The 19,382-nt window shown below is 31.1% G+C and overlaps 2 protein-coding genes across 7 annotated transcripts in view; one reads left to right on the forward strand and one right to left on the reverse strand.

The window, feature by feature from the left end:
- LOC136973095 (pecanex-like protein 1) overlaps positions 1–5,690 on the reverse strand; it is a 133,108-nt gene extending 127,418 nt beyond the window's left edge. For all 5 annotated transcript variants that reach the window (XM_067267825.1, XM_067267817.1, XM_067267808.1 and 2 more), the window contains exon 1: positions 5,411–5,690. In XM_067267825.1, the coding sequence (XP_067123926.1) occupies positions 5,411–5,563 (153 nt within the window). In that variant the 5' untranslated portion in view covers positions 5,564–5,690. The remainder of the gene's footprint in view (positions 1–5,410) is intronic.
- Positions 5,691–5,895: 205 nt separating this feature from the next.
- LOC136973241 (mitogen-activated protein kinase kinase kinase 11-like) overlaps positions 5,896–19,382 on the forward strand; it is a 78,245-nt gene continuing 64,758 nt past the window's right edge. For both annotated transcript variants that reach the window (XM_067267951.1, XM_067267960.1), the window contains exons 1-2: positions 5,896–6,033; positions 6,134–6,824. In XM_067267951.1, coding sequence (XP_067124052.1) covers positions 6,164–6,824 — 661 coding nt within the window. In that variant the 5' untranslated portion in view covers positions 5,896–6,033; positions 6,134–6,163. The remainder of the gene's footprint in view (positions 6,034–6,133; positions 6,825–19,382) is intronic.

Below are 19,382 nucleotides of genomic sequence, written 5' to 3' on the forward strand. Positions count from 1 at the left end.
CACCTTTACTTTAAAGTCAATTTTGTTTATATATTTATATAACAAATATTTTTATAAATTTATTTTTTCCATCATAATTTCACAATTTCCACGAAAACTGAACAAATTAATAATTAATCAAGACTATGAATTTAAAAACCAGCTTGTCCGAGTGAAAACTGCTCTGGTGGCAACACTAATTCTGTTAGTTTCAGTAAGTTTCCTTTACTTGCTGCGAGTGCTAGTGTCTTGACTGCCCTCATACTGATTAATCTGTATGAGGATAGTAAGTGCCTTGCGTCTCTGCATGAGCACCCACAGGAGCAGCAACCATCTCCTTGTCCTAACTTGGACTAGAAGTGGGGAAACCTCCCGTGTCTGGTCAGTATTTGGGTTGCTAACCAATTGCAACTCACAGGAGTTTGGCCAACTTCAGGCACAAAGGCGTAGATTGACCTATCTACTGCACTTTGAGTCCAGCTCTCTTGCCAGTACATCATTGATCAATGCAGTAGAGTACCTTTTATGTAAGTAACCAGAGGTTCAACTATCTTTGTTACAAATAGGCTCCTTGGCTGGTAATCGGTGTGCTTGTTGCCCAGGATCCCAATGTGGCCTTGGACTCACCTTAGGTCAATGTGTTGTGCGTGCCAGATGTTGTAGGATCCACTGGGACTGGCCACCAGTTTCACCTGGAACATGGACGCCTCCTTGTTCAACCTGACTGACTGACTCTACACTTGAACTCTGTCAGAAAATATGCAGTACACAGCACCTACTAGGCTACTGTCTTAGAGCCATCAGTGTATACTTCAACACTGCTGTTTGTCGGTTCACCAACATCCCAATCTAGTCCTATCCTATAGACAGGATGGACTCTCAGTATATCTGACTAAGTTTGATGACTGGGCTGGTTACAGTGCTTTGCCTCTAAACCTTCTACTGTTGTCCTGTAGAAGGCTGTCTCTTGGCTGACAACCAGAAGCAACAGCAGCAGCCTGGCCAAAACCAGAACCACCTCCATAGACAGTTCTGTAGGCATTCATTACCCACAGGGTGGCGGGTCTTTGAATCATTAGCAGCATCCTGCTCTGTTTGACGTTGGCAGATTCCTTCCACTAGATATCACAGGCATAGCAGATCATGTACTCCAAACCCATCTTGCAGATGGCCCAGATTGCTTCTCTGTTAAGACCATAGTTCTCTCTAGCTAGTCTCAATAGTGCCACTATCGTGAGGTTTGTTCTGGCTTGAATATACCAGAGATGGGACATCCAACATAGAGTCTGATCAATGACAACACCAGGTACTATAACTCATTCACCCTTTGGATGGGGTTCTAGATTTGGTGTATTGGTCGGTATGCCAACACTCCTACCTGGACCACTGTCAGGGCTGAAGGCTAGCTTATGCAGTTCTCCCCAGCAAACAAGTTGTTCTGTTGCTTCGTTGCCGTGAATCTCCATTTCATATCTACTCATGCCTGCAACTACTAGCAATAGATCGTCTTCATAGGCCTGGGAAAAGTTTTGAATTGAAATAATATGACTTCCAGTGCAAACAGGAAGTTCATGTATATAATCAAGACCTCATACCACTAAGCTTTCCATTTCTGAATTCAACATTCATATATCTAACTGTTTTTGAGATTAAGGAAGGACAGACAGATAGATGGACATTGTCTGGCAGGACAAGTCTCAGCGCTGTGTCTGCAAGGGAGAGGTCCTATGCATGACCCCTGGGGACAACCCCTCTGCAGTCACCTGATGCTCTACAGTGTGGTCACTCAGAAAACTCCTGACAAGCGAGAAGAGGGTGGTTGGCAGGTTTGCTTTCCACAATTCACCTACTATGGCCACCAGATGTCAAATGCCCCCGCAATGTCCATTGAAAGAAGTGAAGTGTGGAGGCCCTGCTGGCAGTTCTGGTAAATCAGGTTGACTGCCTGATGTAATGCACAGCAGGTTGACATGTCTGGCCAGAACCCACATTGTCATGGGTGTAAAAGCCCTTGCCACTTCAAGTGATAGTACAGTCTGTCTGACAGCATTCTGTCTAAAACTTTCCTCAGGATTGGCAATAGTCTTATAGGTCTATATGACTTTGATTCATCCTTCAGGTGTCTACTCTTATACCCTATTCACATTGTACATTTTAAGCAGGATTAAGATTTAAGCAGAATTAAGTTAAGTCGCATTGTCGAAAACAAGATTAACTACTTGTTCACACTAGATAATTAAAGCAAATTATTCGCTTAGCCCTCAAGTGGGTGTACTCAATATTACATTTTAAATAAAATCAAACTTTTGCTTATTTTTCATAAATCATCATAAATTAATTTATATTTAGTAATTTAAAATATAAATAACTTTTTTAAAATGCATAAGACGTTAGTTGGGAATTATTAACATTTATTATCAGTGATGTCATTGTCGTTGGCAGCACGATTCTCTCAATGTTTATATCACTTTAGTGATAGAACTGTGATAAGAATGGATTTTTGACAGAAATTCATATTATTATTTAAACTTCTTGTACCAAAGCAGCATATACATGCTAACAGAGAAGAGTATCGTTTGTTCGAACATTTGTACATCTGCTTCCGCCATTATTTTTGAACTTGTAGCAGACCTCGGGGAAAGCTTGAAGCAACTTAAGCTTCTTTGAGAAAGCGATTTAAGCTGAGCCGGTTGTTGGTAGTTAAACCAGTTTAATGTTCAGTCAGTTCCGTTCATATTTCATACCTTAAGCTGGCTTAAAATATACAGTGTGAATAGGGTATTATGTATTAACACAGTTGCCATTGGTGATGCACTAATAAGCAGTTTGGCCAATTATCAATTAAATGGCAATTAAAAATCAGCTGCTTAATCAATATATAGAATACTGCAGAATCATCAACTTTGCTCTCTATACTAACAGTAAATTTACTGTGAAAACTCTTGGCAACAGAAATAATTTGCATCCTATTGCCAGGTCTATTGTTAATCTTATTTTCATCACCCAGGAATGTCTATGCTATCAGTTGGATTCATGGTCATCAGGATGTCACTGGAAATGAGAGAGCTGATACTTTAGCCAAAATTGCTGCTATAAAGAGTAATGCAAATCCTGCCTATAATCTATTCCCAAAGATAGTCTTCATGGTCCTTCTGGAAACACCTATTATTTAAATGGCAAGACACATGAAATGAGCTACCTACTTCCACCAAAACACAATATATTCTTTCTATCAAGATATATGAAAATTCACTGGTTCCAATCAACTCACAATTGCACTTAGTTTCTTACTATCATAATAATTTTAACAGCTAATTGTGCAGATTTGGAGAAAAAACTCAGATCCCTGTCATATTTGTGATGTTCCTGATGGGGCAACTCACCAGGTGACTACACAATATGTGAAATGAGTTTACACTCACTATAACAGCTAATGGTTATCCTCAGCCTCAAAGATCAACTTGTCTTTCCACCAAGGAGCATATAGTATTTTTTGTAGAATGGCAAATTTTTATATCAATGCTGAATCAGGGACTCTCCTTATATCCATTGAGATTCCAATGTTGATTGATTTGTTGTAGGTTTTCATGTTTTGTTTTCTTTTAGCTTTGTAGTGTTTTCTTTATTTTTTAAGTACTGTCATTATTAACTTATCTTTACACTATGTAATCAACAAATTGTATGACTTTATTTTATTTTATATTTTCTGGGTCTTTTCCTCATATGCTTTCAATTCATAATATTCTGTCTTATTGCACTGGAAATAATATGTTTATATCTGTGTTGTTTTTAACTTACCTCTGCATTACATTTTCAATACATTATTTTATTTTAGGATGGCAATTGGCTTGCCATTAGCAGAGATAATGCTGAGACAAGTGGAAGAGGAAGTCAGGTTTGAAGCCGACGTTAGGTTAATGATCATGTATGTGGAAAACTGTTTGTGCTATGAAGAAATAAAACTAGAAAAGAAGAGTTTCCAAGAGAATTCTCAGAAATTAATTATTATTTGATTCTTTTGACATTCCACTTATTTAACTGAAAAAATTCAACAATTAGAATGTCTGAAAAAGAAATTAAATTAACAAAGCCAACATTCCCAATATAAACAATTAGTAATTATGAGTTATTTGTATTCAAAATTTAACTTATATCTTTTACTAGTTTCCATAACTTAAAAATTTAGCTTTTTATGACTTAAATATAGAAATTGGTATAGCCTAAGTTTAAAAGCTAAAAAAGTTTTTACTCTGTTTAACCCTTTTGAGATATTAATATTTCATTTTCAAAGTGTCTACAAAGAAATAATACACAATTTTTTAAAATCTAAAACATACAGAAAAATTAACATAATAATAAAACAATTAAAAATTTCTTTTAATTACTATTAATTATTTCATTTGTATCAGTTAGCTCAGAAAGTGTAGTTTTTAAATATAAACTATTTCAAACTTTACTTATTTAAATAAAATTTTTAAATTACTAAACTGAATAAGTTTAATTTTATTCAAATCTGCCCTTTTTAATATTTGAAAAATATTTTAAGGAAGTAAACTATTTTTTTCTTTCTTTTTTAATTATTTTCTCTATTCAATTTTGAAACTTATTCATAGTTCTTCTAACTATCACCAGTTTAATATTTGAAGCATGCAATGCCATAATGTAAATGCCAAAAAAGAAAGGTAAGAAGTAGGAGAGGTAAAAAAATAATACTTTTTCTAATGAATGAATTCATTTCAATTTTACAATAAAATGGTAAAAAATGCACTAGGTTACAAATTCTCTGGAATATCAAAATGATGTAAATATAAGCCGTAACGTTTTAAGCACCAAAAGTCATGTGACTTGCACTCTGGTACTTTAAATGTTATATCTTCATAGAAATTCATCTTCAAAACACTACTACTTACAGTTCCAATATTGCCACAATATTCTTTTGACAGAAAACATTGCATTTAGAATTCAATTTGTTAATAAAGTGTATTTAGAGAAAAATGGCATTGCACGCTTCATTCATATTTTTGTAGATATTACAAAGATGGTGTAGCGACATCTCAAACATGTTAAACAGAAGAAAGTTTTTCTCGACATCTGCATTATTTAGTTTATACTATTCTTTAAGTTTATCGACTTCTGTTCTACTATAATATTCAATTTTAAAATACATAAACAACAATAAATTATTATAATTTTACACAGATATTTAGCATCTTAATACTCGTAATACAGATTGGTGATGTAAGAAGTTACTTTTATATTGTAGATAGCTATTTTCTTCCAAATTTTAATAAGAATTTGCTTTAATTTTTAGAAATTTTAAATATGTTTATTTTGTCTGTAGTTTATTGAAAATAATTATATTGTAAAATATAAATCATAATTATATAAAAGTAAACGTTTATACAGATATAGAATTTGAATATATACTCACCATATACAAGGCAAATGGTAAACACAAAAGCAGAATCCAAAGATAAAGATGAAAAATGTTAGAAAAATGATCTTGTCTTGGGTCATAAAACCAGCCACCAGTGAAAGAGGCCCATACACCTTGACGTAATATTTCCAGTGTCTGGGATCCCATTTTTAAATATTTTATTAATAAAACATGCTTATAAACATCGCGTGTATATACATATCTATATTAAAGTTAAACGGATACAATTGTAGATGTTGGCAAAGAAGTTGCAAGTTGCCATGTTGATGTTAAGTTAACTCCCCCTGGTGTGATGTGTCAGATTTTTAAAGAAACAAATTATTCGTATGTAATGTTGTTATTATCGAAGTAATATATGTAATTTAGAAATATAATAAAATCCGTTACGATTATTATTATTATAAGCGTACTTAAGTTACTTGTAAAAATAAAAAAATCTTTACGAAATTGTATAATAATATTTATTTACTCAAATAATTAATAAATAATATAAATTATTGAATATATTAATAATTATTAATGAGTGAATGAAAATCCTCGTCACACCCTGAGTTCGCTGAGAAGGTCGTAGGACCTAAGATGGCGGACCTCCGTTGTTTTGCCGTCAATCGGAGAAGGTAAGTGCGTTATCGGTTGTATATGTTTTGTTAGCATATAACGAAACGATTTATTAATTTCTACAAGAAATGAATACAGTATGGCCGATTTATTTTATAGACTTACGAACTCAAATGAATCGATTCCCTGATGCCTATCATGTCCAAGGAATCCCAGACTGTTATGAACGAACATGACAGGTTGTGGACGGCCGTCTATGACTATGAGGCTTCTGGTGAGGATGAACTATCGTTAAAAAGAGGAGTACAAGTAGAAGTTCTATCGAAAGATGCCAAGATATCCGGCGACGAAGGATGGTGGACAGGTAAAATCGGAGACAAAGTTGGGATATTTCCTAGTAACTTCGTCACACGTAAAGATAATGTGAATGTACGACCATTTGAAATTAAATTCTCGGAGTTTGAATTAGAAGAAGTAATAGGTGTCGGTGGATTTGGTAAAGTCTATCGAGGTTACTGGCGTGGCGAAGAAGTTGCAGTCAAAGCTGCGAGGCAAGATCCCGATGAAGATATTAGTGTGACCATTGAGAATGTTAGACAAGAAGCAAAGTTGTTTTGGCTGCTTAAACATCCCAACATAGTAACATTAAAAGGTGTTTGTCTAGAAGAACCTAATTTATGCTTGATTATGGAATACGCGAGAGGAGGTCCGCTCAATAGGGTGCTCAGTGGTCGTAATATACCACCTAATGTTTTAGTAAATTGGGCTATACAAATTGCACGTGGCATGAACTACTTACATTCAGAAGCACCGGTTTCTTTAATTCATAGAGATCTTAAATCGAGTAATGGTAAGTTGTTACGTATCTAAAATATCATAACTTAATATATTTACTTTTATGCAAACTTATTAAAATTTTTCTTTGCAGAATTAAACAAAATACTGTATGCAAAAAATATTGTTTAGTTTTGCAAAGAAAGATTACTTTAATTACTGATAATTCATTTATATATGAAATTTATAACAGTTCTTTTAACTCTGGATACAATTCTTATCTACACAGTTTTTAAAAGGTGTAAAAAAATTAATGCAAGAGTTAATAAAAGGTGTAAATTTATTATCGTTATGAAATAGAGGCATAAAATATGAAATTATTATAATTAATATTAAAAGACGAAATTCATAACGTTAAACAATTTTTATAAATTTATGTTTAATATTTAAGAAAGATTTCATAATTGAGAAATAGTTTATTTCAGATCTGTATTAAGATTATATTTTATTAGGTATATTGATGCAATGAACAAATTATTATATAATATAATAATACATTTAATCATTATCTTATCATTTTCTTTTATCTCAAATTTTTGTAACATCTTTTTTCAATATGGATATCTAATAATTTACAAAAGAATTTGTTAACGTTTTGAAATAGATACAGTCAAATAAAAATTTTAAAAAATAATTAAATATGAATTAAGTTGTTTATAGTTTTTATTAAATAGTATAATTACACTAGAGTTAACATACATGTAGAATAATACGTTTTTTATCATTATCTGTATATAATCTCAGAGAGCTTATTTAATTTCAATATTATTTAATTAATAATACAATTTTTATTAATTTAAATGACAGTTATCTTATTTTTAATTAGACTTTCTGATTATTATAAAGTTATATTTTACCTGTATAATTATATCAATTTATATTTTGCCTATTATCTCTTCGTACTGTAAAATTGTGATCATTTTATTCGTTTTTTAGTTAATATTTCAATTTTTTGTAGTATTTTGTAATTTTATGAATGTTTTTTTAATTAATTGATGTGTAAAATTTGTAATCTTCAATTTATTGATATAATATTGAAATTGTTATGTTCACTGTAGAGTTAACAGGCAAAAAACCTCTAAAGTTTACAACTGATTATGATTTATTTTTAAGGAAAATACATTACAATGCATGTACTATATTATGTACTGAAAACTATATTTGAACATGAAATCAAATCAACTGGATAAAACAGTTAAAATAAAAAATAAGAAAACCTTTGTAATCCAGCATAATTTTTAATGAACTAATATTTTTAAACATTTTAAAGAATGTGCATACGAGATTGAACAGAACATATTCTCAGTCATGTTTTCAATGTTTGCATCTATTCAAGAAAAACTGTTTTATGAACAAGGCCTGGATTATTACGTATGCCCAGAATCTTGATTTAACCAAAGCTGGAGAAATGTTACAAGATATATAAACTAAGAAGTAATGTGTCAGTAATATGGATGCATACACACTCTAATACCTAGAGATTTGCTCTTAAATAGCTCTGAACATCCAATTTTGGTCATTTAATTTCAATTTTTATTTTTCATTTTTTTTTTTTTTTTTTGCATTTATTTATCCTCATATTTTCTCTCTTTTATTGTTAGCTTTTACATTTATTTATTTATTTTATTTTATTTCTTCATTTGTGTTTGTTTATTCATTCATTTATGTTTATATTAATGTTCATATATTTATTTTTGTTCTGTCACATGCTTAATACCTACATAACTTGTATCTTAATTTCTTCATATTCCAGAACCTGATGATTTTTATTTGATGGGATAAGACAATGCAACACAAGGATGATATGCCAGGGGTGGGGTACCTCCTGGGAGAACTTTCTATGGTAACTGGCCCCTGTTTAGTTGCTAGACATGTGAAGAAAACTCCATTCAGCTAACCCAGTGATTTACAACTGGGATGCTGCAAAACATTGTGATGAATAGCACCAGAGTGCTTTTTACATATATTATTAAAATTCATTGCACATGCATATGTATTCATTGCACATGCATATTATAAATTATTTACCACCTTTGTGATCATTTTATTAAAAATACTATATTCAATATAAAGTAATTAATATATGTACAATATAAGGTATATAAAGAAATAAGAGTGCGGCAAAAAAAATACCAAATTTGGGATGCCGCTATTAGAAAAAGGTAGAAAATTATTGAACTAACCCACTGGTGAAGCACGAACTTGGGTCCAGCTGCCAGTGTTTAATGGTTTAATCTGCTCAGTGATTGATGGGTCTTCGTAATGGCTATTTATAATGGCTGAAAATATGAGCTTATTAAAATTTGTGCTGGATTACAAACATTTTTAATTTTTAATTTTTAGCTGTATTTGAGGATATTAAAGTAATGATTATCTAGTAATAAATATATTCAAATTAAATAAAATTATATGAAGCAGGAGAAAGTGTAAACAGTGAATTTGTTGTACTCAATATGTAATAGTTAAAGCTGGATTTTGCTGCACCTTTTTTTTTTTTTTTTTTTATTTTAGGGAGTGTTAAAAACTATCTGAATTAAGCATAATTATCATACATAAATATATATTGAGTGATAGTGGGGTCTAGTGTTGCCCTTTTTTGCATCAATTATAATGTTTAGCTTTTTTTGCACTTAAAATGACAATTCCAGAGATAATATGATCACTATCAGCACCGAAGCATTCACTCCTTGCTCAATGAGGGATTAACGGTTAGTGAGAGAAGTCAAAATTTAGTGAAACTTGAGTTCTAATGTAATTCGAGAATTGAAATTTTGTTTGATGGAGTGATATACATAGCTAATAAAAACATTAAATAGAAATATTTGACAGAAACCATTACTAAAAACCAATTTGCTACCAATTTTCTTCATCACAAATGCTATAAAATTATGGATACTATCAAAAATATTCTAATTGGAAACTTTCATATATGTAGGGAATAGGACAATGAAAGAAGGTATAGTATAATTATGATCTAATCGTTGGCAAAATAGGTGATAACTTTTTTAATTCTTGCGTTTGTTGTCTATTGTTTAACATCTTCCACAATTGTCTTATCCTGCCTTTCTCAACCACTGTTGTTGTTGTTGTCGTCCCTCTCCTCTCCCTCTCATCTGCCTCTCCAACTGCACCTCCTTGTTTATTTTCTTAACAGATTAGGAATTTCACTTATCTAACCCCAACATATATTTAGCACAAATCTATTGTTAAAATCAGATGGCACTTTGTAGAGAGAAAATTCAAAATTTCTGTTAGTGAATGAATTGGAGAGCGGAAAATGGCAAAAAGATTGACCACAGGCAAACTTTGTGAGATTTTGCAAAAATTTAAAAATAAAAAAATTGTAACGATGGTTGAACTTCATGCCGATTATTGGATGAGCAAGAAACAAGAAAATTATCATACGGGCATTAAACTACGTACAGATATCACTATAATTACTAGTGCTTTTGAAGAAACTAGTTTCGTCAAAAGCACTAGTAATTATAACGATATCTGTACGTAGTTTAATGCCCAATGAAAAAATTATTTTCAACAGAAAAGTTATTCAGTGTGATGTCTGAAATATGACAATAAATGTCAATGAAAAACATCAAAAGTCTATTCAGCAACATATAAGAAGTACAAAACACCAAAAGAACAAATCCTTGAAAGACAGCAACAATTTATTAAACAGGCCTTGCAAAATTCAGTTAGTTCTAAAGAATCAATTTGTTATTGATACTGTTGATACATTTATCAGGACAGGACCATTATCAAAACTCAATCTACCTATATTTAAAAATTATCTTGAAAAATATATTGAAAAGAAATTTACCAGATGAAAGTACTATTAGGAAGAATTACTTGCCTTCTGTCTACCAGGCAACTTTCCAAAAAGCGTTAAGTACTGTGGGCGAGAATCCAGTCTGCTTTATCTCGGATGAGACTACTGATGTCTTAAACAGGCATGTGTTAAATATCTTGGTATTTCCTCTAACTGATGAATATGTGAAATCTAGGTTGCTGTAAACATATTTTTTGAAAAAACTAACAACACTGTCTTCATACAAGCTTTTAATGATGTCTGTCTGAAGCTTTGGCCAGATTGAATTCGATATGACACTGTGATTCTTATTCTTTCAGACCAAGCATCATACATGATTCTTGCTTTTAACAATTTGAAAGGAATGTATCCAAATATGAATCATGTTACTTGTGTAGCCATGCTATTAATAGTGTGTGTGAATGTATTTGCAATGAATACTTTGTAGTAAATTCGTATATGTCTAAAACGAAAAAATTCTGCTAAAGTGCCCAGTAAGAGTTCAGCAATACAAAGACATTACTAGTCTGCCTGTTCCATCTGTTCCAATAGTAACTCTCTGGGAAACTTGGATAAATGCTGCAGTGTTTCATTGTGAAAATTTTCAGAATATTTCAGAATTTCTTAAGCAGTTGTGGCTAGAAACTGCTGTCATTTATAATATTCAACAGGTGATAAAAGACAAAAAATTGGAAAAGAAACTTTATGCAGTACACACGTTTAAGTTTATAGTAGAAGCAATAAAAAGTTTGGAAAAAACCAGAAATACTATGAAATATCAGTGGGGAATAGTTACACTCTAGACCATTCATAGAGAGATTTGCAAAAGAAAAGCAGTCAATTTGGAAAAAACCTAGATATTCAAGAATTTGTTCATTGCAAAGACATGAACCAGAGAATTAAAATATAGTTTGCTCTACTTGTTTCTGTAGATGTAGAAAGATCTTTCTCTATTTATAACATTTGTTAGGAGACAAGCTAATGAACTTTACAGAAAAACACATCAAAATGATGAATATCGTGTACTACAACCGATTTTTATTTGAATAAAACCAGTTATGTTTTCTGAAATGTAAATTTTTGCACCTATTTCTGTTTCTTTTTAGTGTTTTTCCTGCACATTTTTTTGCATCTAAAAATTCTGCCTTTAGTAATTATAAATATATAATCAAGCCTGAGTTATACTAATAATCAAATGATAGAACTATATTGAACTGGGCTACAACTTTCTTAATTAATTATTCATTGATTACATGAACTAAAGATGGATGGTTATGTTGCCACTATTAGTTCAAAATTTTGTCATATCTGTGTAATTAATTAGTCAAGTGTTAGTCTAATAATTAATTTGACTTTATTATTTGATTATAACTCAATATGATTCTCTTCAGGAATAATTCTTTTATATAAAAGTAATGATGAATCTACCACTAAAATGAATGAACCAGCAGATCATGGTGTTTATCTTAAGCATAAATATATAGTGGAAACTGCTTTAAAAGGTTATCTTTGAGACATCCAGAAATGGCTTCTAAATAAATATGATATTTTAATTATGAAAGCAGTTCATTTTTCTTTTTTTTCAATTAAACTTTACAAATACCTCATTATTTATTCAAGTTGTTGTACTTTGCTCAATTTTTTCTAAAACGTAAAGATACAGTAAAACAGGGATGGGCAACCGTGGCCCGCAGTAATATATTTGTATCCCACGTCACATAAAATATGAATAAATATATCAATTTCCCAGCTTAAGGAACTATTCAACAAAAATTGAAACGTTTTCTACAACTTATGTTTGTGAATAGTTTTTTCGCAATGAATTTAGTAAAAATTAAAACAAGAAACTGGCTAACAGACACATTGAAACTAATTTAAAACTAGCAGTGACTAATATTTAACCAAATATTTCCAATATATTACAGTTAGATTAGTGCCAGAAGCTTTATTAAGTATACCTATGCTAATTTATAATTATATATGAATAAAGAATTGTGATTTACCGACTTTTTCTCCCTCTTTTCTCTTGTATGTGGCTCGCTCAGTTCAAAAGTTTTGAAATGCAGCTCTTACATAGAAAAAGGTTGCCCATGCCTGCAGTAAAAACTTGATTTAATGGACAAAATTTCTGGTCTTTATGTAATGTGTGAGAATTAACACCTGTTAATTTGAAAATTCTTTTTATATTTTTTAATAAATTAACAGGTTATTTCTTTTTCAAATCCAAGAGTCACTGCACTTAAGAACATTATTTATTTGTTCAGTTAATTAGAGTATTAGTATTAGTAAAGTTTTTTTTCCAAAAAATGTTTGTTTATTTAATTTAGTTTTATTTAATTTTGTTTAGTTATTTAGTTTAGTTAGTATTTAATTAACTTAGATTGTATGCTTGTTTACTAGAGTCTTGGAACTATGGTGAGTACATAAGCAATAACACATATAGAAAACTTTTCTGTGAAATTAAACTTATCATACATACCTTATTTTAATTAAACACTTATCTTTATAAGTCAAAACAGGTAAACTAACTAATTTGTCAATTTTTTAAAGAAACACATGCATTCTGTAAACCTGTTTTATTATATAATGGTCTTTCGGCTTTAATGAACACCCCCTTGCCCAAGTTAGTCTGTTAAATCAAGGTTTTACTGTAATTAGATCTATTTAAGTATTTTTGAAATAATAGAATTCAATACAGTTTTCCATTAAAAGTTTTATTGTATTAATGTACACGATATATTTTTTCATAATTAATAAATCTGTCAACATAAATGAAGAATATGTATTTTCAGTAGAGAAAATAATAATCTGTTTTTATTTTAACATTACTTAGGGACCTAGGGTAGATGTACCAGTTTTGGCCAGTGTACCAGTTCTGGCCAGAAAAAAAATTTAACTTAAAAATATAATCACCACATATTCAAATCTGTCCAATGAAACAAACTTTTATTGTTAAGTTAAATTTGTTTTCTGGCCAGAACTGGTACTACACTGGCCAAAACTGGTACATCTAGGTTTAATTAAGATCATATAGCGTACTATATGATCTTAATTAAATTTATAAAATCATTACTAGGTTGTTCAATAAGTTTTGTCATTCAATAAGAGATGGCGCCATTAGGTTCATTGCTTCATTTCTCTAAAAATAGTACTACTTTTTTATGAACACGTGTGAAGTTTCATGTAGATCTGTCAACTCATTTGTGTATTTACAGCTGTTCAAAGTTGACGTGTCACTGTTATTTTTTTATAATGGAAAACATTGAATATCGTGCAGTGATAAAATTCTTATTTTTGGAAGGTGTAGCACCAAAACAAATTCATGAACGATTGTTAAGTGTATAAGGACTCTTCGCCTTCAATTAGAACAGTAGAAAGATGGGTTGCTGAATTTAAACGTGGTCATACAAGTCTTGAAGACGATCCACATGAAGGATGTCCAAAAAGTGCAACACCAGAAATCGTAGCAAAAATACAGCATATGGTTTTGGAAGATTGTCAGTTAACTGAGAGAGAGTTAGTACAAGCCCTAGGGATCTTATTAGGCAGTGTGAGCAATATTTTGGCTGAAGTTTTGGGTTACAGAAAGCTGTATGCACAATGGGTGCCACATTCACTAACAATGGAACAAAAACACATTTGAATGCGACTTTCTCAGCAACATTTGGAGCATTTTAGAAAGGATTTGGTGTGTCATTTCATCACTATGGATGAGACTTGGGTCTATCACCAGGATCCTGAATTAAAGCAAGAGGCTAAGGAGTGGTGTGAACCCAGTACTTTGGCTCTGAAGCGAGTTAGGGTCCAGAAATCAGCCAAGAAGGTGTTAGCATTAGTTTTTTGGGATGCAAAAAGAATTTTGTTTGTGGATTACCTCCAAACTGGTAAAACAATAAACTCAGATTATTATTGTAACCTTTTGAGCCAGCTGGATGTAAAAATTTGTGAGAAAAGACCTAGTTTACAGAAAAAGAAATCATTTTTTATCAAGACAACACACTCTCTCACACAGCTCAAAAAACCATTGCGAAAATCAGTGAATTAAAATACAGATTGTTGCAACATCCTCCCTATTCGCCAGATTTAGCTCCTTCTGACTTCTGGATGTTCCCACATTTCAAAAAAGTTATGTGGGAAATGATTTTCATCAAACGAAGAGGTAATAGCAGCCGTGGAAGCGTATTTCGACAGTCTTCCGGATTCTCACTTCAGAAATGGAATCCATAAATTAGAAAATCACTGGAACAAGTGAATTGAAGTTCAGGGAGATTATATTGAATAATAAAATGTATTTCAAACCATAAAATCATGTTTTTCTTATTGAACGACAAAACTTATTGAACAACCTGGTATATAATAGTTAAATGTTTACTAGGAATAATAATGACAAGACAAATCCAATTATTGAAAACTTTCATTCTGTATGCTTAAACTTTCTGTGGATGAGCTATTTCTTTTGAATTTTTTCCTTCAGAGTCTAAATCAGTGGTTCTCATCCAGGGTCTACATGGGCCCTAGGAGTCCATGTAACATTACTAGGGGTCCACAGGAAAAAATATCAAATTAGGGGTTTACGGTGATATTTTAGTGGTCTATAGGGTAATTCTGCTTCAGAACAATTGTTTTACTGAGAATTAAATTTCTACAGTATATATATTGTCAATTTCTTTATTACTCATTTCTTGCATAAGGGTTAAAATATGAGGCGTGTTTTTAAAGTACCGTTTTGAAATATAAAAAAAACAAGCAAACATTTTTAACAAAACTTTTATTTATGTGAAAGCCCATATTTTACACTACTTTTCTACATAAGTCCCATTAATATTGAGACACTTATCGTATCGTGGGACCAGCTTTTGTATTCCATCCTCAAAGAATGTTGCCGCCTGATGAGACAACCACTGCAGAACGGTCGTTTTGACTTCGTCGTGATTGTTATGGCGCTGCCCTGCCAGATGTCTGTTCTCTTTCACTAGAGTGAAAGAGAACAGACGATTCACGATTGAAAAAGTGGACTGTAGACAGTCCACTTTTTCAATCAAATCGTCGATAATGACTGAAGGTCGCCCACTTCGTTCCTCATCGTGAATGTTTGTGCGGCCATTACTAAAGGCCCTAACCCATTTTCGTACCATTCCATCACTCATAACGCTTTCACCATAAACTTCACTGATTTGGCGATGAATTTCAGCCGCTTTCGAGCCTTTAGCACTGAGAAAACAAATAACGGCACGCACTTCGCAGTCAGCGGGATTCTCAATGAGCGGCGGCATTTCAATAATACGCAAACAACAGTAAACACAGTCGACTGGCTCCGTAATGGCGTTTGTGGCTTCCCAACAGATGTAGGTACACAGCGCGCATGCACTAAGTGCCGACTGCAGCGCTCCAGCGGCGTTATATTAAAGAGGTACTTACTTTAAAAACACACCTCGTATAAATTATTTAAAATATTGAATATGTATACGACATGTATATGATGTGTATATATCTCATTGTCAAAGGTCAAAGAAAGATATATATATTTATTTATTATTTCTTTTTATTTTTTTATTAGTGAAAAATATAAGGTTTTTTTCTGTGCAATGTCTATGGGGGGGTCCACAAAAAATAATTAAGAGGAAAAGGGGTCCATGGGTAAAAAAAATGTTGAGAACCACTGGTCTAAATCAATAAATTTAAGCACTTCTGTTTCATAATTTAAACAGTTCTTTTGGTATTAGACTTAATCTTAATTTTCTGCATGAAACAGGGATAAATATCTGCATATATACATTAAAAAGAAAATAATTGACACTATTGAAGGAATCAAAACTACTTAATAGATCCAGGATTTTTACCCAAAAAGCATTTAAAATGTTTAATCTATTAAGAAGTTGTAACTTGTCCTTAAATAGTTTCCAGTTTTTCCTCTTTAATCTTAATTTTCTGCACAAGTAATTTAAAGTTTTTACAACAGTTTTGAGAATGTCATTTTCAGGTAATGAACAGTTTTAGAACAATTCAATTTTAAAAATAGGAACAATACATATTTAAAATGGAAAACATTTTTGGAATATAATGTTAAATAAACTTAAACTAATATAAGTACAATAGTAACATGTGCATAAAGACAAATTAGTATGGAAAAATAATAATAATAATAAATAAAATGAAATAAATAAATTAATAAACATGTGCATAGAGATAAATCTGCATGGAAAACAATAAAATTTACATAAAACAAAATGATAAAAAAAGGAGAAAAAAGTGTTTTAATGCTGATAGACCATAGTTTTTTAGTATTTTAATGGTTATCCTGGCTTGGTGATCTAATTGTTTTATATTTTACAATACTTACAATACTTACAAAACTGAAATCAAAACAAAATTAAATGTTGCATATTGTCATATATGAAAATTGAAATACAGTCTAACTTGGTTATAATGTCATCCGATATAATGACAACCCTAATGTAACGTCAAATTTTTATTGGTCCCACGACTTTACTAGATAATGTTAAAAAAAACCTGCTTGTAACGACATAAAACCCTGTTTTAACGTCATATTTGAAGCACTCCCAAATTTACAAAATTAGATTACAAATTTTATTTCATAAAGAAAATACTACGTGTTTAGTCCTAGGGTCAGAGTCCACTTCCTAGATCGACTGTGGGTGGTACTCTCACCACCTGACTTCGGTTGGGTGAGGTTTGCTATACTTTTAACGATGTGACGATCGGTTATTACGTACTCATTTTTAAATTACTTTATGCTAAATTGTTAAATATTCTATTATTTTTAATATAACATGTTACATTAAATAGTTTATAAAGAAATAATTGAATTATTTTTAATTGGCATACATTAGTTTGACCTTTTGTTGCCTTTTGATTGGACATTATTCTCAAAACTGCAAGTTCTGCCATTATTGAAACGTAAGACAAATAGAAATTTCTTATAAAAAATAATTTTTGAAATTTTTAATTACATCGATGCAAACTTAGACATAATAATGTAAATAAAGTTGATTTATACATGTAGTTTGCATTTTTATACATATGATAATGAATTTATTATGATAATAATAGACTTCGCAGATAACAACACTCAGTTATAACGTCAAAAAATTGCCGGTCCCATGGATAACGTTATAAACGAGTTAGACTGTACATGAAAATTAAAACTTATTACAGTACATTTTTAATTATGAATTATAATAATTGTTATATTGTAATGTAATGAATTTCTACATAAACTGTAAGTATGAGAGAGATAAATGGATTTTATTCATATTAATGACTGCAAATCCAAGCCTCACTGTTCAGAACAATCAATGAAACAAAAGTTTTATGGATAAGTGAAGTCAATTACTCAACTTTTCAATATACAGAAAACAGTCAATGCTGCAGGAAATTTCAGACAAATGTGAATCTATTTCACAGTAAACATTGTAGTAACTCAACAATACAAAAAAGTATTCACAGTAATTCAAACTGGTCATGAGTAACAGCAAAATCACACCAAATACCCAAAAAAGCCAGTTAAAAGCAACAAATTTTACTATCACAAACATTTTCATTCATCTAGAATAAACATCATCAGGTTCATAACCGAATCCATGTTGGTGCAGTGATAAAAATCGTTCCATATTTTAGCTTGCTTGCAGCGCTATTTCAAAATGTTTACAAAATTTTATTAGCATGGTTGAAGAGCGCTAGCTTTTTACTAAGACAACAAGCAAAATATGGCAGCTTCATGTTTGAAGGTTTTAATTGAACTAGAAGATCAAAATTTTCTTTTAAATATGGATGATAGAACTTACGACAGTTTACGAACAGCTAAAGATAAACATATTTTTAACTTTTGCCTATCAGAATGAGTTTGACAGGTGTAATTGTCTTTTCATCTTTGTATGTCAGATACATATAATGAATTTCTTAGATATCTTATTTGTATCTTGACTTTAGATATCAAGTAATAATTAGCATTATATAACTCACATGTTGAAACTTTTAGCAAAACCATTATATATATATTTTATTTTTTTATTACCTATATTTTATAATGCAATCTACAGCATATTTGTATTCATAGCACATTATTTATAGAGTATAATTTTATTTTAAAACTAGTAAATTTTTCATATTTTCATTAGAAACAGCAACCAATATCAAAACTTATTTTAAAGAACTTCAGACATCATTTAGTGCAGCTGATCTAGGCTTGCTTGAAAATATCGTCACTGTATTTAGGCACGATGTCACGAACATAGCCAGATATTTTGGATCTATCTTCTCGATATTCCTTGTTGGAATCGTTTGCAGCTATTAAAGATGAGTCTTGTAGCTCATCGTAGTCATTTTTGAAAAAGCTAGAATTGGGATTTATAACAGATTCAGAACAAATAGTCAAAACATTTATAATAGATGCTGTAAATATGTGATCCATTTTTACTAGCGGGATGCTAGCTGTTGTGTTTCTTCTAACACGTCACCAGGAAGTTAAATATTTCACATATCTGCTAGCAGATAGTAAGCACTATGCTGAATTAACAGAAAACGTGGAATAGAACACTTAAATATTAAATATTAAACACTTCAAGAATGGTATATATTGTCTAAAAATATATCAATACACCAAACCTGTTAAACACCAAAAATATTTAATATAATGAATGTTTTCGTCCATATCGATTGATATTCTGTTCTTTAATAGAGTTATGTAACCTGAAGATGTCCAATTGATATGGATAAAAACATTATGTTAAATATTTTTGGTGTTGGTTT

Source organism: Centruroides vittatus, unplaced genomic scaffold (assembly GCF_030686945.1).
Source record: "Centruroides vittatus isolate TY-2023 unplaced genomic scaffold, ASM3068694v2 contig_1074, whole genome shotgun sequence".
NCBI classification, from domain to species: domain Eukaryota; kingdom Metazoa; phylum Arthropoda; class Arachnida; order Scorpiones; family Buthidae; genus Centruroides; species Centruroides vittatus.